The 24,074-nt window shown below is 37.7% G+C and overlaps 1 protein-coding gene across 2 annotated transcripts in view; it reads right to left on the reverse strand.

The window, feature by feature from the left end:
• The window catches only part of LOC134750185 (sex-lethal homolog), a 41,329-nt gene that overhangs the window by 14,324 nt on the left and 2,931 nt on the right, over positions 1-24,074 (reverse strand). Inside the window, exons 3-7 of one of the 2 annotated variants that reach the window (XM_063685310.1) lie at positions 22,274-22,369; positions 9,710-9,922; positions 6,338-6,445; positions 5,362-5,543; positions 4,526-4,613 (exon numbers count right to left, since the gene is read on the reverse strand). In XM_063685310.1, the coding sequence (XP_063541380.1) occupies positions 4,526-4,613; positions 5,362-5,543; positions 6,338-6,445; positions 9,710-9,922; positions 22,274-22,369 (687 nt within the window). The remainder of the gene's footprint in view (positions 1-4,525; positions 4,614-5,361; positions 5,544-6,337; positions 6,446-9,709; positions 9,923-22,273; positions 22,370-24,074) is intronic. The other variant, XM_063685312.1, reaches the window with a different exon arrangement.

A 24,074-nucleotide genomic window follows, 5' to 3' on the forward strand; every position in this document is an offset into this window, starting at 1 on the left:
GATACCTAAGGTAAAAAAAGTCTAAACCAAAGCTAAGACCTTATCGGTGTGCGGTTTAACAGGCCTTCACGCATCATGCGATATAAAACTAAAAACCTTTTTAAAGTGCCCATTATTGTGTCAAAGTGCCCTATGTAGTCTTAGTGCGTAAAGTTGCGTCCAAATCCGGCAAACGCACCGCGCCTTTATATGCGAAAGATAAAAATAAAATGAAAATACAGACTTACGACAAATTCGTTTTTCGAATTTGACCGTAAATTAAGATGGCGCTGGACGGATCCGTACATTATGCGATAACTCCTGTTTTCAAAAGTCATCATTTGACTATTCAGTTACCGCACACGTACATGGTTTAAAGTCGATGCACGTTTTTTTGACATTACCCCACGATAAATAACTCTTTAATAATACATTTAGCGTGCGCAAAGTACGCAAGCGATTCGAAAGTAGTAGTAGTAGTAGTAAATCACTTTATTGTACAAAACAAAAATTGTTAACATGAAATTCATATAAATTTAGGCACAAAGGCGAGCTTATCCCTATAAGGGATTTCTTCCAGCTAACCTTAGAGTAAATGAGTGGAAAATTCGAATTAGATAGATAGACAAACTTACAGAACGTACAATAATATTTAAAAAGGAAAAATACAATATTAACGTCTACGTTTAACTAAAATACATCAATTGCATTATGCAATAAAATAAATATGTACTAGCATACATAAATATATAGTATTAAATAAATATAAATAAAATATATATATTAGCACTCAACCAAATCACAGTCAACCAATTCTCGAATTTAAAAGAGCTAATTAAATAAAAAATTTATTGTAGCAAAAATATTTTTAATATTTAGTTGAAAGTAGCAATGTAGCGGCGCATTAACCGGATCCGGGCCCACTTTTAAGATGATCTGACAACGAAACATAATAAGCTTCATTCATAAAGCGTTCTACGGCGCACCGTATCGGAGTGTGAGCGGAGCCGGCTCGGCCCCGCCCAGTGCACGGGCACGCGGGCGTTTCCATGTTGTTCCGCTATTAACGTGCCCCAGTAACTGTACCCCTACACAAATGAAGAAAAACGTTAAGAGATACTCTATACTAGCGTCTCCCGAGCGTCGGTGTCTTGTCAACTCTATGGTTGTTGGTGACGCAACGTAAGGCCAGGATTACACTTACGTAAGTAGGGACAAAGCTATTTGCTAGAATGAGATAACGATATTCATATCTCATTCTGTAGTATAGCTGTGTCCCTACTTACGTAAGTAAAACTTACAAGTGTAATCCTGACCTTAGAGCGCAACTGCGCAGCGTCACCATCTTTTATTGCGCTGACTTGACGCCGACGCTCAAAAGACACTAGTGTGGGTGATCTCTTAAGAGTGCAAATTGAAGAATTTTTTTTATAAATATTTATTTTTAGTTTTAAAGTGTGTCGACAGATGGCAGTGAATTTACTGGAGTTACAAAATTTACTATGACAGTACCGCTCTAGTATAAGTTACTCTATGATACGAGTATACATTTTTTATCTAAAATTGTCCTAATCCAATGGTACTCATTCGCCCAAAGTAACTAATTTGCGTACTAAACCTAAAGTGCCCTAAAAAACGTTATAACTCTAGTCCTACATAAGAGGAATCGAGTAAGCGTTTTTAAAGACTGCTAAGTCGAAGAATTTAGTCCTAAATGTGAAGCAAGGACAAGGACTACACAGTCCTAGACAAGATAAATATAGGAATAGTAAACTGTAAGGGGCAGAAATGTAGAAATGTGTAATGTACGCGTTTTCCTTTAAACTCGTACATAGTGACGTTATAAAGTATGAGTAAGCAATAAACTAGATTGTTTAAGCGTAGCCGTAGTGTGGTTCTAGTGGTAAGGTAGTGCAGGGGTAGTTACATGTGGCCTATAGATAGAAGATAAAATATCCTTGTGTGTAAAACATGTTAAACCAGTGTACCTACATATCGTTTGAGTATATTAGTGGTCCTACACAATGGGTCCTAAAAATTTATAATAAATGACCCTGTTGTTAGGCATAATTATCAATTGAAGAAACATTATAAGAGTAAATTATAACAAATTAACAAATTGTTTAGCATAGAGAAGGTCAACTATTATTGTAACACAGTGTGTTTTAAAGTTGTCCCAATTTGCCCAATAAACAGATTAAGCAGCACTAGGGTACGCTGTTTCAATTTGTGCCCTACATTAGTACACGTTTAACCGACAAATATAATGCTAATGATGCGGATACTAAGAGCTTAACAATCTACTGTTTTAGTAGCTCTTAAAACGTATCCGTCTGTCTTGCAAATAAAATAACAAGCATACTAAAGACACAACACGTAAGCTTGTTTATTTTACTGTAGATGTGTAACGTATTGTCATAATTGAAGCGACCAAACGATACAGTGACGTGACAGTTACAATATACTTCTAAGTGTTATCTACGCGACTACAAATTGCGAGGCTTATTCTTTTTAGTCGCGTATTTGTCAACAGCAATGAAAGTCGCATCGCTTTTGACACTCAGCTAGAACAACGGGTTAGAGGTTACTGTTGTTCCAGTTTGCCCCAAAAATTAAACAAAAAGCCTTGTTAAAAAAAGTTCTAAGTTCTAAGAACACGACACATAAATTATGTGCATTTAGGTTTTAGCTTAGTCCAACCTTAGTCTCACTTTAACCCGCAAATAAAATAAGAAGCCTTATTGCTAATTAGGACACGACGTATCCATTTATATGTTTTCTTTGCGTGACCTGAATGTTGTACGTAGCCTACAGTCGCTGGACACTTTCGTAGCTCGTAATTTATAGGGTTCTAAAGTCAAATGCCATATAATTTCTCCATGTCTTTGTGTTCGTCTGCAGTCTGCATTAAAAATACTTAAAAAAAATCTAGGTATTTTATTTATTATCATCATTGAGATATCTGCGACGTGCTAGATATGGAAACTAGTTTTTTTTTATATATTACCCCGCATTACAATTGCAGCTCAAAATTAAAACAAAAGCGTTTAATCCCTCACCCGCCGGCACGTACCTTGCCAATTGCTTTTCTAAAGCTTACAGCGACCAATACAATGTACCAACGTGCCCCAAAATCCCGCAAATAAACAAGCGTTATCCCGCACCCCTGACCCCTGGTCCATCTCTTGCCCAATTGTATTTCTGAAGTGTTCAGCGACCAAAGACAATGTACTATGCCCTAAAAACCCGGAAACTAACAAAAGCGTGAACCCGCACCCGCACCGTGTCGGAGTGTAACCGCAGCCGGCTGGACGAGCGCGGCGCGCGCGCCGTCTCCACCGCCACAGGCTAGAACAACACACAATTTAGACCCCCCAGCCAATAGTGTTTGTGCCCCTAGCCTAGGGGCACGTGCGTACACAGATTGTAGAAGCCTTGAACGAGCGATAACGCTTAAAATAAATAAAAATAAATGTACATTATTACTAGTTTCTGATTAAATTCAGTTGAAGTAAGCGAGAAGAAAAAGTATACGGAATAACTCGTAGCGTTCACATAGACCACGAGCCAGGAACAGATTTCCATGGCCAATCGCCTCACGGGTAATAACTCGTATAGTGGTTAACGGCAGATAGATATTTATGTGAAAAGCCGTGAAGTCATTCTGTGAATTACAAACGGAAAATTCTTCCAGGCACAACGCATTGTTCACAGTTTACAAGAAAAACTCAGGAGGCGCAAGAAATGGGTAGAAACGGACAACATATAACAACATTCTGCATTCAACGATTCTTCGAATTTGTGGGTTACATAAATAACCTCTGACGGACTGGCAAACTATCCATACCGAGCAGCATCATCGGGAGCTCGAGTTGGCGGACCGGGGACGGCGCTCGGACAAACGTTTTCAAAACCGGGAACGGGAAAAGGTACGTAAAACCTAAGGTGTTTTAAACTATAAATCTAGAAAAAAAAACTATCTCGAAAACTCAGCTGAATGTACATAATGCATATTTGAATTTAATCAATCTATTATTATTAGTACCAGTATCCATTATTATGATCAATCTATTAAATTTAAATGTCAAGATTTATTTATTATTAATTTTAACATAATTTTAATTTTAATAATTTTAATTTTATAATTTTATTTTAATTCTTATTATAATTGCAACTGTTGTCTTATTGTGTTATGCTTATTATGTATATGGACCAACGTTGTCTGCAATAAATGATAAATAATAATAAAAAAAATTAAAACATTTAGTTTGATGATATATCTTTTCAGATTTAGAAAACAAAAAAAAATACTCTGTGTACACACCGTATCCCCCAAGCTAATTTGATGCTTATTACAACGCATCATAGTTCTCATGCAGTGTTAGTTCATTGGAAGACTTAATAGATGGCGCTTACTTCAACATCTAAATTAGAACCTTATCACAAGGGATTACAGTTCAGTTTAGAGCAACTCCCATGCAATGTAAAGCGGATAGTCGATTTTAGTTTGAGTTAGTTCGCGCTAGTGCCGATAGGTGGCGCTTACCTTGACGCTGAGCGCCTCGGTGCCGCCCTCTGGTATCACGTTGTTTAAAGCTGCTATCGCTTCTTGCGCCTCTTCCCGTTTGTCAAACCTGAAAAAGTGGATATAGCTTTTATTTTCTTGCGTTTTGAATGAATGACCATTTTATACTCTCAGAATACTGTATTTCTTTTGGTAATTTGATGTAACCCCTTTAATTATAATATAACCATAAGTATTCAATCCACGCGGCGCTCCATTAGGTGAAACCGGGTGAGTCGAAACAACGTCAATTTTGCAGTATATTAAATCGTATCGTAGCGGGGCAAGGACGTATATTGAGAGACCCGCGAAAGGTGTAGCCCGGCTAAACATCGTTTTTTCCAGCTCGAAAACAGTTAGATTTTTCAAAATTCACTTTGTTTCAGCTTACCTTTTTTTCAACTCTTCTCGGTCTCCCCTACTTTTTTCCCTAAGGGTGTGTTTGAATGCATCCGTACATTCCGAATATCAAGCTTAGAATAAATTTAAAAGTGGAAAAAATTACTGCCTTGAGGTCTTGGTGGCTCAGTTGGCAGAGCGCTGGAGTATCGATCCAGAGGCCGTGAGTTCAAGTCTCACCCAAGGCAGTAATTTTTTCCACTTTTAAATTTATTCTAAGCTTAAAAGCATCGATCGCAGACGTTTCTGCTTGTTAAAAATTAATATTCAGAATATCGTCTCAAAGTCGAATTTAAACTCTCGTGAGTCATACCAACATTAAGAAATAATATAATACAAAATATCACGTAGGTAAAATTAACTTAATCGTCTCTAATGATTCAGTAATGGGATAAGTTCGTCCATTTGATGTCACTCACCTAACAAACGCCACACCACGCGGCGATCCATTACTTTTGTCCCTGAGGATGTGTTTCTGCACTATACGCCCGTACTTTCCGAATATCGTCTCTAGCTGGTCTTCGGTGACGGCTCGGGGCAAGTTCGTCACGTACAAGTTCGTCTCTTTAATGTCGTCGCCTGATGGTCGTGCGTATGATACCTGGAAAACAAATAAGGTTGGGCTTGAAGCTTAGTTTGTAGATTATACACGGTAGCTAAAAAATAAGTCCGTTCCCGTTTAAAGGGAGGTTTTGGGATTATACTGAGCAACTTTTATTAGGACCAACCCCGAAATCGTGAAAAAATTTGGCTGTCTCATACATTTTGGCTGGTCCATTTTCTATGGGAGGGTAAATTTTTTTTCGCGTTTTCGTGGTTGGTCCATTGTAAAAGTTGCTCAGTATAATCCCAAAATCTCCCTGGCAGCGGGAATGCACTTATTTTTTGGGCACCGTGTATAGGAGGCAAACAAGCAGACGAATCGCCTGATGATAAGCAATAACCGTCGTCCATGGACACCTGCAATACCGGCAGTATTCTAAAGTTTATAAAACTTACATTGATGATGGATAAATAACACTAGTCTCTATGTCTCTTTGACTAATAGCCACTAGCCAGCCATACTCGTATAAACGCAAAAAAATAATAACTGTCCGATGTAATCTCAATAAGAGTTGCATAAGCAAGCATATTATGAACTTTTCACTTAATATAGCGGCCGGTGATCAATTAAGGCTAGGTTCACATGTTAATTTTTCCCGTATACCATATACGGGATTTTCTCGAATACCGTAGTGACAGCTGAATTTGTACGGCAACGTTCAAAATCGTTCACACGCCGTCTATGCGGGAAAGCCGTCTAGGCAATCTAGCAAGATTGCGACAATCTTTTGTTTTGCCGCGAAAATCCCGGGCACTGGTGATGACACTATAATAATTCTGAAATGTAGGCACCTTTAACCGCTTATTCCTGAGTTGATATCCGTTGAAAGTGTCGATAGCTCTCGCCGCGTCCTCCTCGCGTGTGAAGTTCACGAAGCCGAAGCCATAACTGTATCCCGTCTGGAATTACAAAAGATACCATCAGGGGCCCGTTTCTCAAAAGCTTGTACTTGTAATACAAGTGGAAGTCCCTTTCTAACAAAAGCTGTCAAAAAGTGACATCCGCTTGTATTACAAGTTACAAGCTTTTGAGAAACGGGCCCCAGTTGAAAAAAACCGGACAAGTGCGAGTCGGACTGGCCCACCGAGGGTTCCGTACTTTTTAGTATTTGTTGTTACGAGTATAGCGGCAACAGAAATACATCATCTGTGAAAATTTCAACTGTCTACCTATCACGGTTCATGAGATACAGCCTGGTGACAGACAGACGGACAGTGGAGTCTTAGTAATAGGGTCCCGTTTTTACCCTTTGGGTACGGAACCCTAAAAAAATGAGCTAAAATAAATGCTTGTCTAACAATCAAAACTATCAGGATTGCGAAGGGGACTCGACCTCGGTAACCTCGGTTTAAAGATATTTTATTTTCTCAAAAAGAATAATTCATTTACATGAGAAACGTGCACTTATAATACTTATATAATATAAACTTAAGTCCTCAAGTATAACCACTAGAAGGACCTAAAAGTTTGGAGATGGGCAGAGGAAGAAAAAGTTTATGCTGTAGTTAGCTACGCTACAGCGTATGGTGCCGAATTATGGGGCTAGTGGCCAGCAACCAGAGAGAAAGAGCATGAATGGAATAACTGCCACTCCGAAAGAGGGGGGGAAGAGGGGTTGATTTTTGGAGAAAAGACCGTCCAGGGTATATCAGGGTTTAGAGTGATGTACGGGCTTTTGTCAGGATATTCTATTTTTCATATGGCAACCTTGAGCGTACGAAAAACATACGTAAATTTCCACAAGTTAGGACGAGGCTTAATTAAACCGGGGCTTAATAGATTTAAAAAAAAACATCATGATTAACTCCAAATCATAAGAATGTTAGGGAACCCCTGTAAAACGTTTTTCAAACTCAAACTGACTGTTAATTTCAGAGATAGGAACGGTGGACCTTTTTACCCGCAGACATTTTAGCCGAATCTAATCCTGCATGCGCTCTGAAAACGTTACCTCATTTTAAGTGGATTAAAATAACTTTTCCAATAATACAGACATCAGCAGATGGTACGAAAACTAAAACTAATTCGAAAAAGTTTTCTAACTCCAAAACGAAAAGCCACAGGATGGAAATTGAACACGCTATAATTACAGCATAGACAAAAGTTTTGTACCGCGGATTGTAAATCTAATAAATTTTAATGTTTACACGCCATTCGGTTATTGCATGAATTTTTATAATCAATTCTATATACTTTTAAATACAAGACAACTAGGTACAAAAACCGGCCAAGTGCGAGTCGGACTCGCGCACGAAGGGTTCCGTACCATTACGCAAAGAACGGCAAATAAATCACGTTTGTTGTATGGGAGCCCCACTTAAATATTTATTTTATTCTGTTTTTTCTTCAACTGTCATGCTAGCTATCATGGTTCATGAGATACAGCCTGGTGACAGACGGACAGACAGACGCCGACAGCGGCGACAGCGGAGTCTTAGTAATAGGGTCCCGTTTTTACCCTTCGGGTACGGAACCTTAAAAAACGGACTTGAAGGAACTGTCATTCGATATTTGCATTAGCGCTGCTATAAATCCGGTTTTCCCCGGTATGTCCAACTTTGGAATCCGTCAAAAAAGTGTCCGGTTGGAGGTTTCCAAAACTTACTAAATTGTTGTTTTTGAAACTGAACTTAAATGAAATATGCTGCTAGAAAGAGCTTGTAAAATTTATATACTTTTCACACTTTTTGTTAACTACACTTAAATAACCGCAGCCAAATATCACTAGACCCTACTAATAGTGTTGTGTTCCTGCCGGTGAGTAAGGTTGCCAGAGCTCGAGGGAGAGGAGTGTTAGGGTCGGCAACGCGCATGTGACTCCTCTGGAGTTGCAGGCATACATAGGCTATGGAGACTGCTTAACATCAGGCGGGCCGTATGCTTGTTTGCCACCGACGTAGTATAAAAAAAATAAGTGTTTGACAAAAATCTCATTTTTGGTACAAGGTTTAATCACTGACTGTATTTGTTTACTAATACTTATCAAAACAATTCTAACAATCCCAAACACAATTAGTTTGCGTTGTTTTATCACAGAGTTCCCATAGCCACCTCCTGTCATCATCAGATCAGCTCCATGTCATCATAGTGCATTATCGTCCGATTTACATATGTATGCAAAATTTCAGCTCAATCGGAAATCGGGAAGTGGGTCAAATTTAGCTTCCCAGATTTGACCCACACTAACTAACATATAGGTACATACATACTAACAAGGCAAGTTAAATAAAAGTTGTAAAAACATGAACGGCAGTCAGGTAAAAATAGTAAAAAATCTGATTTCTGTTGAAAGTACTCCATTTTACGTAGTTACCTACTTATTAACTCAAACAGAAGTCAACAAAATTCAACGATAACGTCTTAAAATCTGATAAATCCGCACGCAAAGCTTATCACCTTTAATGTATTTTGTGACTTAACATTAAAGCAGGAAGCCATTAAATCCTTTGACATAAATTTACTTTACTTTTAACCTACCAATATTATAGCTAGTAACTTTATTTATTCTAAAACGAACTCTATTTGTAACCCATAAAGGTTTATTTTCGATTGAATCTTGTGAAGTGACGTAAGATGTTTTGGAGGGGAGAATGGGGGCGATTGTCACGAACATCGGCGAAGTTGGCATTTAATTGTGACCACATAAAGTTTTAGGGGTGTTATTTAAAGAGAGTGTTACCAGCAGTTTTTAAGTTATCGAGTTTACATAGAGCCTTCGCCAAGTTAAGTTATTTTAAAACCCCCAAGGTTTTTTATTTATTTCTTATATTATAAGTAGGTCTTATACATTTTATACAAGCGTACGATTGTCTCGACAGTATTAGTTGGGGATTTTTGGATTTTTTTTTTCAATATAAACACCTGTCATCATCAGTTTACAAAAATCTGTACAACGAGTATCTCATATTTTTAGGGTTCACCACGGTATCACCAGGCTAGGGGTCGTGGTGTTGGATAACGGCCGGTAGTGACAAAGCTGGCAAGCACCTGACACACAGCCGTCCCCAAAACGACGGCGAATGACCACCCTACAAGGTGGGGTGCGACCCGAAACAGGCTCCAAAGCAGGGATGCGGAAGAGCCCCCACACACCCTTTTCAAAAGGGTATCGAGAGAAACCCACGGTCCTAAAGCATTTTTTACCAACTAGGTAAGCAACTAACCTTAAAATCTTTCATGACACGGCAACTTTCAATGGGCCCTATGGACATGAACATGGCGTACAAGTCCTTTTCAGTCATGGTTTGCGGCAGATAGTTGACTATGAGGTTTGTTCTGCTTGTGTCCCCTGCGGCCGACACTCCTCCTCCTTCAGACATGCTGCCCCAGCACCGCGGCGGTCCGCCGTACCGTCCTCTGTACTGTTGCTGGATTTGCTGGAAATAATAAAAAGGATATTAAAACACCTGTAAAACTGGAGGATACACCGCTAGCATCATTTGCAACGTCGTACTACGGACGCAAGCATTCTTTCGCAAAACTTCGCAAATAAAACAAGCAGCCTCGCGAGGCAGCTCACGCCTAACGAAACGGACGCTCAACGCTGACGCCGGGCGCCATGTTACATTATTTAAAACAAATGTATGGATGCTGGCGTAAGCGTCGAGCGCACACGCTCGGAGCGTGCGTTCCGCGACCCTTGGTTATTGAAGCCCGATTTAGACGAATCAAGAACATGCACGCGATTTTCGTTACGTTGCGGCATTTGGTCGATCAACTGACTTCATTTTACTCTGTATTTAGCAATGTATTGAATATTTCATGCAAGATCTTAATGGGGCTTAAGTAGCAAAATGCGTGGACGCTCAAGCCGCGGTGACCAGCGTCAACCACGCACAGCGTAGCGTTTTCACATAAACCCACAAGATCATCTATTTAACTATTGTAATAAGGACGAAAATTTAATTAAAAAGCATAAAGTTTTCAAAATGTGACTACTTAAATCTGTTCATTATGTACTATGCTCCAAACCAATACAAATTTACTAACTATAAATTCTAAGACGGCATGATAAGTAGATAGGTACCTACACCCTACACAATCTTAAATCTGCTTCAATAATACTAGAAAGCGTCAATGATATTATAAGAATAAGAATAAGTTTATTGTAAAATAAATAAATAAATAAATGAATATTATAGGACATTTTTACACAAATTGACTAAGCCCCACCGTAAGCTCAAGAAGGCCTGTGTTGTGGGTACTCAGACAACGATAATATATATAATATACATATAAATACTTAAATATATAGAAAACAACCATGACTCAGGAACAAATATCTGTGTCATCACACAAATAAATGCCCTTACGGAGATTCCAACTCGGGACCATCGGCTTCATTGGCAGGGTCACTACCCACTAGGCCAGACCGGTCGTCATTATTGAACTATAATTTATATCATCGTCAATTCAGAATACTTCAGAATATCCATGAGGCCAAATCATTCCCATTTATCCTCAAATGGGAATGATTTGGCCTCATGTACGCCAGTTGGCGGCGGTCACGTGGGGCGTTTGCTTCATGTTGTGGTCTGCTTAACGAGACGCGCCAGTAGTGGATTAGCATACAGTTTTGCAGGCCTAGGCAGGCAATATGACCGTACTATGAACTTATAGGTAGGTAGTGTATTTTTTGTGGTTTATATGCACTAAGCCAGGCCAGGAACAGAAATGGAGAGGTGGACCTTACAAGCGACAGCCTGGAAAGGTCCAGACGGTAAAAGAAAAAGAAGACGGCCATTGGCTCGCTGGGCTGATGACATAACTAAAGTAGCGAGGGCCAACTGGATATGGGAGGCCAAAGACCGTACAAAATGGAAAAAGCTGAAAGAGACATTTTTTGTAAAAACCACAATTCATACCCCGGCCGAACAAGAATTACCAGCCTCGTATTACCGAACGGTCTCGCTTCACTCGCACGTTTAAATCACGCCCCGCTGGCAATTCTTTATTTCCCGGCCAATTTTAGTAAAACATTTTACAACCAACTTTTACACAAATAAACTACCGTTGCACTGGCAATTTATACGGTGCATATGTTGTCACTAAATTTATTAACTTTAAACAACAATAAACATTCCAGGCACCAAAATCCGCAGTACGCACCATTAAAACCAAAATGCAATAAGTAGAGCAAAATGTTTGCCAATAGCACACTTAAGAGGAAAGGGAACGACTGCTTCACCATACAAACACAGTCCCCATTTTTCTCTCTAGTTATTGACATTATAGAAAGTATGTTTATTGTTTATACAATTTGATGTATATTGACCATAGCATACAAAGGGGTCGTTTGACTTTTTCAACTTTTTTATTAAATATTGTATAAATTTTTAATAATTAATAGTTATTAATTAATAAATAATAATATAAGTATTTAATAATTTGCATAAAATAGGCTACATGACGAATTTTTATTAATGTTGTCAATTGATCAGGTTTGTTTTTGGGATACAAAAGTCAGAAATGATAGTCAAAGTCCGACAGTCGTACTTCACTAGCGAAACGCTCCTAACAAAATGATAAGTGAACGTGACGTCACGGTCACTGAGAGCCCATCTCGAATGTATGGAAAATAAGAAAATATGCGATTTTGTCGGTGAAATATTGCGTGTATGCATATAGTTGCCATACAATCTTTTTTTGGATAAAATGTAAGGAATCGAACAGTACCCTTACTTTATTCCTTTTTGGAAATTAAAAAGAAGAAAGGAAGAAGGTGCTATAGTGTGTGGAAAAGCCGAAAAAGAGTGGACGACCCCGACTTACATGGATGTCCGTAGTTAAGAAAGACCTAGAGAATAAGAATATAGACCCAACGACGACCCGGAACAGATACAACTGGAGAAAATTGATTAGGAGAGCCGACCCCAAATAAAAATGGGATAAGGCCTGTAGAAGAAGAGATGAAAAAGAACTTAAAATTTTGAAACATTTAAATCCTGTTTTTTTTATATAATTTCCACATATTATTTTAATATCCACATTATTGAGATAAATTGCTCATTTGCTATCTATTTTACTAGATTTGGTTATAAAATTCAGCATGTGTCATCATCCGTATTTGTTTTTCATACAATAATGATATAATCGATTCGAATTCGAAAGAAATCAAAAGAAGAGGGGCATAGCTGTGGTTGATGTACATCAAATTGTGTCAAAATATTTACAATAATGTTGATATTCAGAGAGGAAAATGGGGACCGCGTTTGTATCGAAAGGCGGTCTCGACGGTCGTCCACTTTAGTCTTAACAATACTCTTCAGCCCAAAGCGAGACTGGTACATTTTTCAACTTTACTCCTTCGTATTAAGGTTTAAAATTTAAACATATCTTTAACGTCGAACGTACTTTGGCTTCAGTTTTTCCTTTGAAGCCATTCCCGACCTACATACTCTAATTTTTTTTTTTAATTATATACTTAACAATGAACTCTACGCTGTAGGTAATAACGTTGCTTTCAGAACGACAGATATAGTTAAGATAGGAGAATGTAAAAGTAGTGTATATTGTACCAATAAATTCAGTTTTAATATAATACTATGCCAAGGTCGGCGGAAGCCTAAGCCTCGGATAAACTAACGAAGCCTACTTCCTAATTCCTATTCGATACCTATATCGGATTAATAGGCCACACGAAAACATTTTTCGGCTTTAACAAATTAGTTGAATTAATAGGCCAATTCGAGTTTTAGTTATTCGATTTTTTACCGATATGATTAAACATAAAACGCATAATTATAGGTTTTATATTGAATTATTACACGTTTTAATCTAGGACAAATGCCATAAAAAAATTTATCGCGAACATACCATACAGACAGACGCAGCGGGGAACTTTGTTTTTATAAAGGGGCCCACTGACTATCAGTCCGCCGGACGATATCGGCCCGTCAGTTGTTCGGAACTGTCAAATTTTTGTGATATTTAAAAAAACCCTAAGTTTGCAAGGGTTAACCCGACGACTAATTCATCCCCCAATTAAGCGCTGGCAACTTATGTTTTTCCGGGTGTCAGTTTACAGGCTAATTGTGTTTGCCGACATTTTTCGGGTATTATTTCACTGGGCTGCCCTACTTTTGTATGGAAATGAGATTATTTGACGAATGTTTTGACATTTTTAAAGCAGTGTATGTATTGGTTTTCTTTTATAAAGCAAAAACAACAATACAAGTATTTAAAACCCGCGCGTTGAGGGTTCCGTACCACCAATATATATAAATTTTAAACTGAAATACATAACGTGTATCACGTGTATGTGCCTGGGCCGGGTGGTCTAGTGGTCAGGATGTTAGCTGCGTAATAACAAAGATAGATTTAACTCCGTAATATATGGATACAGTCTAAGGAAAAAACGTGCCTCAAAAATCAAGAAAATTTGATTCTCGTTCAGAGGGCGCTACTAGCTTTGGCCTACTGTCGTATAGATGGCGTTGACGGTTTCGTTTGTTATTTAACAATTTTAACGCATATCAGTGAAAGAACATGGGTCAAAATCATAAAAATAATTAATGCAAATAAAAAAAATCATTTATCCATATTTAAATACATTTTATCGTATTTTTATAAATATTTTTTTTTAGTTTTAAAGTGTGTCGACAGATGGCAGTGAATTTACTGGGGTTACAAAATTTACTATGACAGTATCGCTCTAGTATAAGTTACTCTATGGTAATAAGCTGAAGACGCGGGTTCGATTCCCGCCTCGGCCACCGCCGCTACCGGTGGACTTGGTTACTTTTTCTTTAGTGTACGTTATCTATTTCAGTTTATAATTTATATACAGGGTGGCTAAAAAATAAGTGCATTCCCGTTGCCAGGGTGGTTTTGGGATTATAGTGAGCAACTTTTACTATAGGTGTGAGAACTAAAAAAAAACACATCAAAAAATAATTTGATTTGTTCCCTAGTTAGACTATTATAGTTCACATTTTTTCAATTTGTAGTTTTCAAGAGACAGTAAATATCATTATTTGTAGGTACAATTATTCTTACTGCTGTAGCGCAGCGACCCGAAATAGATCACTCGATAATAATAAAAATTAAAAATCGGCTACGGGGGCCGTTAAAACTAATTCTGGCTACTAAATCCTAATCGATATTACCGACGAAGAAACCCCTTGTAATCGTTCCCTCGATCCAGATAGCTGTCAACCACCCAATTCAAGAGTTCACCGATATAGGTCGCGACCGTGACCCACTACAGCGTGTACCTACACGGCGCCATTGTGGATTCGTTCAGATCAGACGGACCCGTGTTTTTCTTAGGGTAAGCTGGCTTTTGGTAGCTTTTGGTTCAAACACATTTCGGAAAAGCTTCTGTGGATCTCAAGTTAACAACCCGGGTACAAATAAATACCAGTACAAATTATTAAATATGTTTGGTACTTACTGCATTGTAACTACTGACACTTTATCTATGAAAATACGCCCAATCTTTTTTGACGTGACAACGTCTTATAAATCGATGAGCAGTTGAGCACCGGTAGCATGCACGAAAAAGTGTCACGTTGTGGACAAATCTCCATGGTAACGTTACGTCCACGTTAATTAACTCCTTATTTGTATTATACAAAATAATTATAATTCAGTGATAATAATTCAAATAAATAAAAAGTATGCAATTTTTCATCAATGTTTTCTTATGACGTGATCACGCAAAATTATCGTCCGTAAACCGACTTTACAGACAACCATATTTTTTTAATGTTGTAAATTCTCCCTAATTCGGGATATATAAGTAAATGACAACAAATACAACCCCCACTCTGATTATCCCCCGGACCAAATGTGCCAAAAATACTGGCGGCATTACCTCGCTGAATGGCCAGGGATATCTTTTGGACAAGGAACTTATGAACTTGTCATGGTATTAAAAACAATGTCAAATCACGGTTTCCCTAACAGGATTAGCGAACTCTAAAGCGATGACACCTGGCAAATGAAGGTCAGTATCGTACGGGCGTCGACAGCGTTATAGGATTAAGAACGATTTATGCCTAGGTCAAGACGTGTAAGTGTAAACCTAAGACTTAGCCCTTTATTTTATTTGTAAAATTTAGCATAATCTGTGGCTACCTATATTAGAGTTATAAACTGTAATAGATGTCATATATTAAAGAAAAAGTGACGAAGCCCTAAAGTGGTGAAGGCCGGATTCGAACCGCTGCTTGCCCTTGGAGCTGGTTAAAGACACCTAGTCTTACTAAGATGGCACATAGTCGAGAAATCGGGACGGGTAAAGCCGTGGCGAGGTGGCCTAGGGGGTTCATGGCGTTAGCCGCGATAGCTAAAGACGCCGGTTCGAATCCGGCCTTCACCACTGGAGGGCTTCGTTACTTTTTCTTTAATACATGACATCTATTTTAATAATTTATATACATATAGTAGTGTGCCTACTTAAAAAAACACAAAATATTTAATAAAATAATTTGATTTGTTTCCAAAACTTGTTTATAAGGGTTCCCGAAAGGAACGGAATTCATGTAAGGTTACGCTCGTATTAAATGTTTTCAGGTTCACCCAAAAAGTGCCAAACCCAGCCCGCCGCTCTAAAAAAAACATGAAAACCAAAATAAGTAAAAATAATCTATACCTAATATTAAAACTGTTATTTTTATAGTGAGTTCATAGAAGTAAGGTAACATGTGATTGACACTTTTTTACAGTACAAAGGTACGGATTTCTCCATTTTGCGTGGTCTTATAGTTGCCAGTAAGTAGGTACTATTTCACGCTAAGGTTAATATGGAGAAGACTGTCTATCAGGTAAGAAAATCTATGCTACAAGCTCTTTCGCCGCCGGTAATATATTAATATAATATACACAATGATGATGATGATGATGCTCTCCTGACCGATTTCGGCCACAGCGACTGTGTGCTCTGGAGTAGGCAATTTTTAATTCGCGTTATTAGCGTGTAGCTGATCCGCTCTCTGGTGCGCCCTTAGGTGGCTCACGTACCCTATCTTCTTGCTAAATACTCGAGCACATCTTGGGCACGTCAGCGCACCACCTACATAGTTGTAGCAAATCGAGGTTGGCGGCCGAGCCTTAAGCTCATCTCGTTTCCTGTTGAGCTCACTGCGGCGTTCAGTCTCGAAATTAGTGACTCGATCGTGAATGAGGCGCCGCCACTCGGGCCTACACAATGATATACAGAATGTCGGTAGAGCAGAAGCAGCGAAGCTCTTCCTTTCCGAGTGTGTCTGAGCGAAAAACGTATGAGTACCTACAAATACGAGTTTTTGCCCTATGACGGCTTCCCAGCCAAAAATGTTTATAATATATAACATGTTATGTGATATTTTTGATTTGTATCTATTAATTTATTAAATATTATTATGTAAATAGTCATGACGATCATAATATAAATTCATGTAGATTAGTCTAGCATAATTTATAATGTAATTTCATATTATGAAAATAAATATCTAATCTAATCTAATATATTTAATATACCGGTCTTCCCCACATTGATAGTACCTATACGTCACATCTAGGCTGCTTTCTTAGTACTTATACTTATCAACTTCTACGAGTGTGCATCAATACTTAAGTTAAAAAATACACAAATTTATAGTTACATTAAGTAAATTGCGTTTTTCACAAGAAGTCCCTAGACAACCCCGCATACGTCAAACTTTTTCCTTCATAACGGATCATATTTTGGGGCACCAAGTTAATCCATTATTAATGAACCTGGCGAGTAATGCTCAAACGATTTACATTGGAAGGCCGCCAGGAAGACTGTCCTGCTCTATATATAGTAGGAATGAAGGGGATGGCATGGCATGATGGTTTCAGTTTTTGTGATTGAAACACGGTGCCAAACGCTCGGTTTTAGGGCTATCTATTAAATGTGTCGTAGTAAGAATAATACAGTAATTAAGATGTCTTTTTTGTGGTGGTTTTTTTTTTCTTATTTAATATAAGAGCAAAGTCTGCCAATATATGATATATATATAGATAGATAAAGCGTTTATTTGGATGCTGCAAAAACACAATTTTATAAATAGGTATACATTCCATAAATAGGTATACATATATGCCCAGTAAATCATTTTGACCATTTAAAAAAAAAGCAATTCTGTCTGTCCGTTACCTCTTCACGCTTAAACCGCTGAATCGTTTTAGATGTAATTAGTTAATTTGGTATGGAGATAGTTTGAGGCCCGAGGAAGGACATAGAATAGACATCAGCATCTCACGCAGAATAAGTCGTGGGCAGAAACTAGTGTCCGTATAATGATAATTCTTGGAGTTCATCTACTCAACTCCCAAGAGTCGTCAAGACAAGAGTAAAGGGTGTAAGATAACCCCTTCAAAAATAGACACCATAAAGTCATTGGTAGTACAAGTAATTAGTATTCTGTGCAACAGGTACATAATAAGGGTTCTTCAAATTCAAGGGCCGAAGTTATAAAACGAAACGTAGTTGAGTTTTGTAAAGACTGGCCCGAGAATTTTAAGACCTAATTAATATGTACCGTTATTATTTCCGTAATGTACCGTTATTATAATGTACCGTTGCACACAATATTTTTTCAAAGACAGCAGCAAACACATAAAATTATTTATTATATAGGATGCAACTCAGTAGTGCCGCTCGCGACGTAGCATTTTACAAATGTTAGCATCTGTTTAATATCAGGGGTAACTTCTGTAGGAATTCGAATCTCGATTGCCTTCTAGCACCCCTAGCACTAGTGCGACACCATGTCCTGGACGAGATACGAGTTAGGGGCATTCCACAAAAATATATTAAATATACCTTAATAACCTGCAGAAATCTGAATTATATACCGTTGAATATAAAGCTAAGTTATCAAACGTATCATGCCAAATATCGGCTTCTCAGGTTTATCAGAAGTGTTATAAAAATAGCATAACACTTTTCTGGAATGCCCCAGTTAAACCGCGTTGAACATCTTTAATCCTACAAGGATCAGTAATGGTTAGTTAATTGTATTAACGGTAGTATCTTGATACATTTGATCAGAGATAGGGTATTGTTGGCCCTTTTCCAATCATTGGCTCGATCACGAACAATCTTATAAGGAAATATCGGTGAAAATTACGTAAATACTCTTTTTTTACTCCAGCACATATTTGTAGATTAAATGACTGCTAGTGAGATCGAAATCAACTTCATAAGACTTTTGACGACCGGTCTGGCCTAGTGGGTTATATTAATTAAATAATAATATATATAGCATTCCCTAATAGCAGCCCATGTTTATCCCTAGAAATTATTTTTATACATATTTTAATTTTCAGATCGTAAACCTGAACACAAACGATATTAGCGGTACTAAATTAGTACGAATACCTATGTATGATGGCCGCTAGTTTCTTGTTTACTCTATTTTGTATTTTTATGGTATAGGAGGCAAACGAGAAGACGAATCGCCTGATGATAAGCGATTAACGTCTCCCATGGACACCCGCACCGGAGGGGTTGCAAGTGTGTTGCCGGCCTCTCGCGAACATGAAGCGAAGCGGCGCGGCGGGCCCACGGCGTTCGCGTTCGCAACGAGATCGCCCACGTAGGACACTTCTATAGGTATCAAAGGATTGATTCACTGCGCGCCGCATCGCGATTGCGTGTTGTTCGCCTACGTTATACGTACGCTGGATTACGCTCTTTTCTTGAAGGTTCAAACCGTAATGGTGTCTATAATATCAGTGATCCGAATATTACCTTGAAATTGAGGTTATAGGCTACCTACAGGGCCGGATCTAGGGTAGAGCGAGTGGAGTGGCCGCTCAAGGCGCCGGATGGCAAGGGGCGCGCCAAAATGGCAAATGAGAAAAAAAATGTTTTAAAAGACGCGAGTATGACACGGGCACAAAATACGGTTCGTTTTGCTTTTGGGTAAATAGCTTCAACGAAGGGCGCCAAAATCCGAGTTCGCTCTACCCTGATCAAGGACTCGGGCCGGCACTGGCTACCTATAATACCAACGGACTAGGATATATAGATATAGGCATAAAACTTAGGTACTTACATCAAAATCTCCAACCTTCGCAGGCCGAAGACACACAAATCTTTAAACACTATTAAATACAATGAACTAAATGAAGAATGTTGAAAATTGTGATGAACTAATTAAAGACGAAAGCAAAAGATGAAAAAACGTCCACCGCGCAGAAACAAAGAACAAAAACTGTTTTTGGCGACCAACTAGATTTAAGTTCGATGAACTTGTAGATTTATGGAGAATTTCAAAAATATTTATTTGAAGCCATGTTTTAACTAAGGTAAAGACATAAAACATGATAGAGTATGCTTAGCTAGATGAAATAAAAATACGTAGGAACCTGATTATTTTTATAAGCTAGAGAATATAGGTATATAAGTACTTAACTAATAATGCTTTTTAAATAAGTTTTAAATATATAAGTAGCACAGTAAAAAATAACTACATTTGACAATGAAGCCGAATAACTATATATTTCAACATAGAGTAACTTATACTAGAGCGGTACTGTCATAGTAAATTTTGTAACCCCAGTAAATTCACTGCCATCTGTCGACACACTTTAAAACTAAAAATGAAGATTTATAAAAATACGATAGAATGTATTTAAATATAGATAAATGTTTTTTTTTTATTTGCATTAATTATTTTTATGATTTTGACCCATGTTCTTTCACTGATATGCGTTAAAATTGTTAAATAACAAACGAAACCGTCAACGCCATCTATACGACTGTAGGCCAAAACTAGTAGCGCCCTCTGAACGAGAATCAAATTTTCTTGATTTTCGAGGCACGTTTTTTCCTTAGACTGTATCCATCTATTACGGAGTTATATCTATCTTTGATTTCAATAAGAGTTTAACAAAGATAAGTCTGCAACGATTTTGGTAGCACATAAGCACACGCAGTGCTAGTGTTATTTTAAGACGCTTCGCGCAGTTTTTGGCCAAAAACTGTTACTTTTTAGAGCTTATAACTTCTAAATGAGTCAACAAAAAATTTAAAAATATATATATATGCATCTTCACTCTATGCACAGCAATTGTAACATTTGACTTTTTTCCTGAAATTTGTAGTTTCACCGAAAAAAAAATAACACGACAGGCCGTTTTGCGGCTAACTTTGCTTATAACTACTAAACGGCTTAATCGATTAAAATTATTTTTAAACTAACAAAAATGTTTTAACAGGTTCTACAAATGCAACATAGCTTTTGTTAATCAAAAATATTTTCTTAAGAAATCGAACGTTTTTCCACATTTCATGAGTATGCAGCCTGAAAATGGCGTGGCCGGCAGTCGTGTGCCAGCTTTGAGACGAGGAGGCTGTGTCGCTCGTCGCTCCGTGCCTTCCTTGCACTATGTTCGCTTATGCACAAGCACACGTAAAGATTCTATGTAATTATGACGTATAAATAACACTTGCACTGCGTGTGCTACCAAAATCGTTGCAAACTTATCTTGGCCTAACTCATACTATGTTCCTATCTATAAAGCAGTGATAGGTCCTAACTAAACCATTAAAATAATTCATAACTAATTAATTATTACATAATAATATACGACAAAACTACACCCCTAATTAATGTAGTTTAAAGATAATATAAATATCTATCTAAGCAATGCCTATTAAAAATTATTAAAACTACCAACTTCTATTTTTTGAACCACGAAGTACAACGTACGTTTCAAACTAAAATAAAGCTTATGCTGAACCATTTAAAGTCGGTTTTATGAGAATGCCCAGTTGCACCAATGTTCATTTTTCTTTGCCTTACCTAGAAAAATATTCATATCATTCAACTATTTGGGTTTTTTTGCTATTCTGTCCCGTCAGTCTGGCGACAATAGTAGCTTTTTTTTTTTTAAAGACATATTAACTTACATATATTGATATGGTTAGTAGATGACCCATTCCGAAAAGGGCTATAGGTAACTGTCATAAAAATTAATGTTTGGTTATTTTACATACCATAAAACTAGGGGTTAAAAAGTTAACCAGGAGACCGTAACCAAGGTAACGAGTGATAAGAAAAAGTTTTTTCACTCATTTACATACTAATGAAACACTTGCACTAATGAACGTTTGTCCAACTAGGTGTAATTAGAACATTTCTATGTAGTATGTGTATAGTGTGTGCTGGAATCTATATCTACATCTGAGAGTAAGAGTGACTCTTTTTTTGGGTTCAGTACCCAAAGGGTAAAAACGGGACCCTATTACTAAGACTCCGCTTTCCGTCCGTCCGTCTATCACCAGGCTGTATCTCATGAACCGTGATAGCTAGACAGTTGAAATTTTCACCGCTGATGTATTTCTGTTGCCGCTATAACAACAAATACTAAAAACAGAATAAAATAAATATTTAATTGGAGCTCCCATACAACAAACGTAATTTTTTGCCGTTTTTTGCGCAATGGTACGGAACCCTTCTTGCGCGAGTCCGACTCGCACTTGGACGGTTTTTTTAAGTACAGGGCATCGCGGCGATCTCACAGGAGCTACGTCCCGGTATGTTCATTTACATGCAAATTTGTCGCAAAAAATTGGGACACACTTGCACCACAAAAAAGTTTTAAAACCCCTGGGCTTAGGGTTACCAAATTCCGTGAATTTTGGACAGGATTTTTTGTCAGAAATTTGAAGTCATTCAGCTGATATAATGATCGTTTAAGTAACTATTTAATTTAAGGCGCGTAGAGACACTCTAACTCTCAGAGGCATAAATATGTAAACATACGTTGTTCTCATAGTCTTGACTGAAGCCAACGGTCAGACCCTTGGGCCTGTATCGACTGCGTGGCAAGGTGACCCCGTACGAGTCGTGGACACGGAGCTATTGAAAATAGTAAGGTTATTGTAAAAAGTGTCCTAGCTTTCGTCAGATGGACGTCGGTCTTTTTATTAAATACACTCATTGACAAATTTAGGGGAACGCAAGAAAAAAGTTTTAATTGTAATTACTAATTTTGTAGTTACTTTAGGCACAGGGCGGACACGCTATACATCAAAAATCCCTTGCGTTTCTATGTGTGAACGGCACGTCTGTACACGCGTCATGCGTCATAGTGTAAGTTGCTTAAAAAGTTAAAAATAGTACTGAGCGGCCGGCAAACGGCCGTCAATCTGCTGTCGCGGGGCGAGGTAATATGGAGTGGTGGACTGGAGGGCTTCGTCACTTTTTCTTTAATATATGACATCTATTACAGTTTATAATTTACACATAGTAGTGTGACTACTTATAAAACACAAATCAAAAATATTTAATAAAATAATTTGATGGGAACAAATCAAATACAGTTGAGAATACTATTACTTATTCTGTGCTTTAGGTGCTGGCCAGTAATTTAACAATTTTTTTTGCGTTCCTCTAAATTTGTCCATGAGTATATTTTTCAATAACTTAAGAGTTCTCATCTTTTGAACTGGGCTTGACCAGAGATATTTGGTTTAACAAAAGTGACCAGAGATATTTGGTTTAACAAAAGATGAGAACGCGATTGATCACCGTAACAAAATGCAATGTCGGTGTGTGACTCGCCTAAAATCTAAGTTTCACGGTAGGTATGTAGTAGTAGTAGTAGTAGTAAACTCTTTATTGTACAAATATACACATTAAAAATTACATGGTACAAATAATAAGATGTACAAAGGCGAACTTATCCCTATGAGGGATCTCTTCCAGTTAACCTTTGAGTAGATGAGAGGAGAAAGTGAAAAGAGGGTGACAAATGTAGCAAAATGTACAACAAGGTACCAGAAAGATAAAGGATATAAATACATACAAAATTAATAGGATAAACATATAATATATTACACAAAAAGGAATGTAAAAAGAAAGGTATGTTTCAAACGTATGCTGATAACTCATAGATTTCTCAATGAATTATTTTTCAACCTATACTATAAGATTAATAATAATTAATAATGCCGCCTAATGTTTACCTGTCTTTATGTACAGTCAGATGCAGAGAAAAGGTACAAACCAACCCGCCTATATAGGAGTTTGTCTGTAAATGTGCTAAGCGAAGAGTATTGCTGACTGACTGTACCTTTTATGTGTGGTTCTTTGTAAATTTATTTTCAGGTTGTGCAATAAAGAGGATTCGTTTTCAATTGTATAATTAGCATTATGAAGATCTAATGTCAAACGAGAAAGACCGACGTCGAATCGTGTTACAATTAAGCTGCAAGTTGTGTTTTGTTTTGTGTTTGTAGCCTATGCCTATGACACAAGAGTTTAGTTGCCAATGAAATTTGAACCATGATGCTTCAAGAATAGAGTTGACTTTATGTTGTTTGTACATTGATAAACATGGTCATAAAATAAATTGAATTGAATTTCCTTTACTCCTTTTGCAAAATGTTTCTTTATTTTTATAGTGTAGAGTAAGGGGTATTTTATAAGCTGTAACAGACCGGCGTACCGACCAACCTTGGTCCGGTCCGAGGCCTGTGCGATCGTGTGGAAGATGGTCCGCCATATTAAGAGGCCGTAGTCGATTTTGGAGCAAAAATTTTAAATTGATACATTTAGTCGT

Source organism: Cydia strobilella, chromosome 19 (genome assembly GCF_947568885.1).
Source record: "Cydia strobilella chromosome 19, ilCydStro3.1, whole genome shotgun sequence".
In the NCBI taxonomy this organism is placed as follows: domain Eukaryota; kingdom Metazoa; phylum Arthropoda; class Insecta; order Lepidoptera; family Tortricidae; genus Cydia; species Cydia strobilella.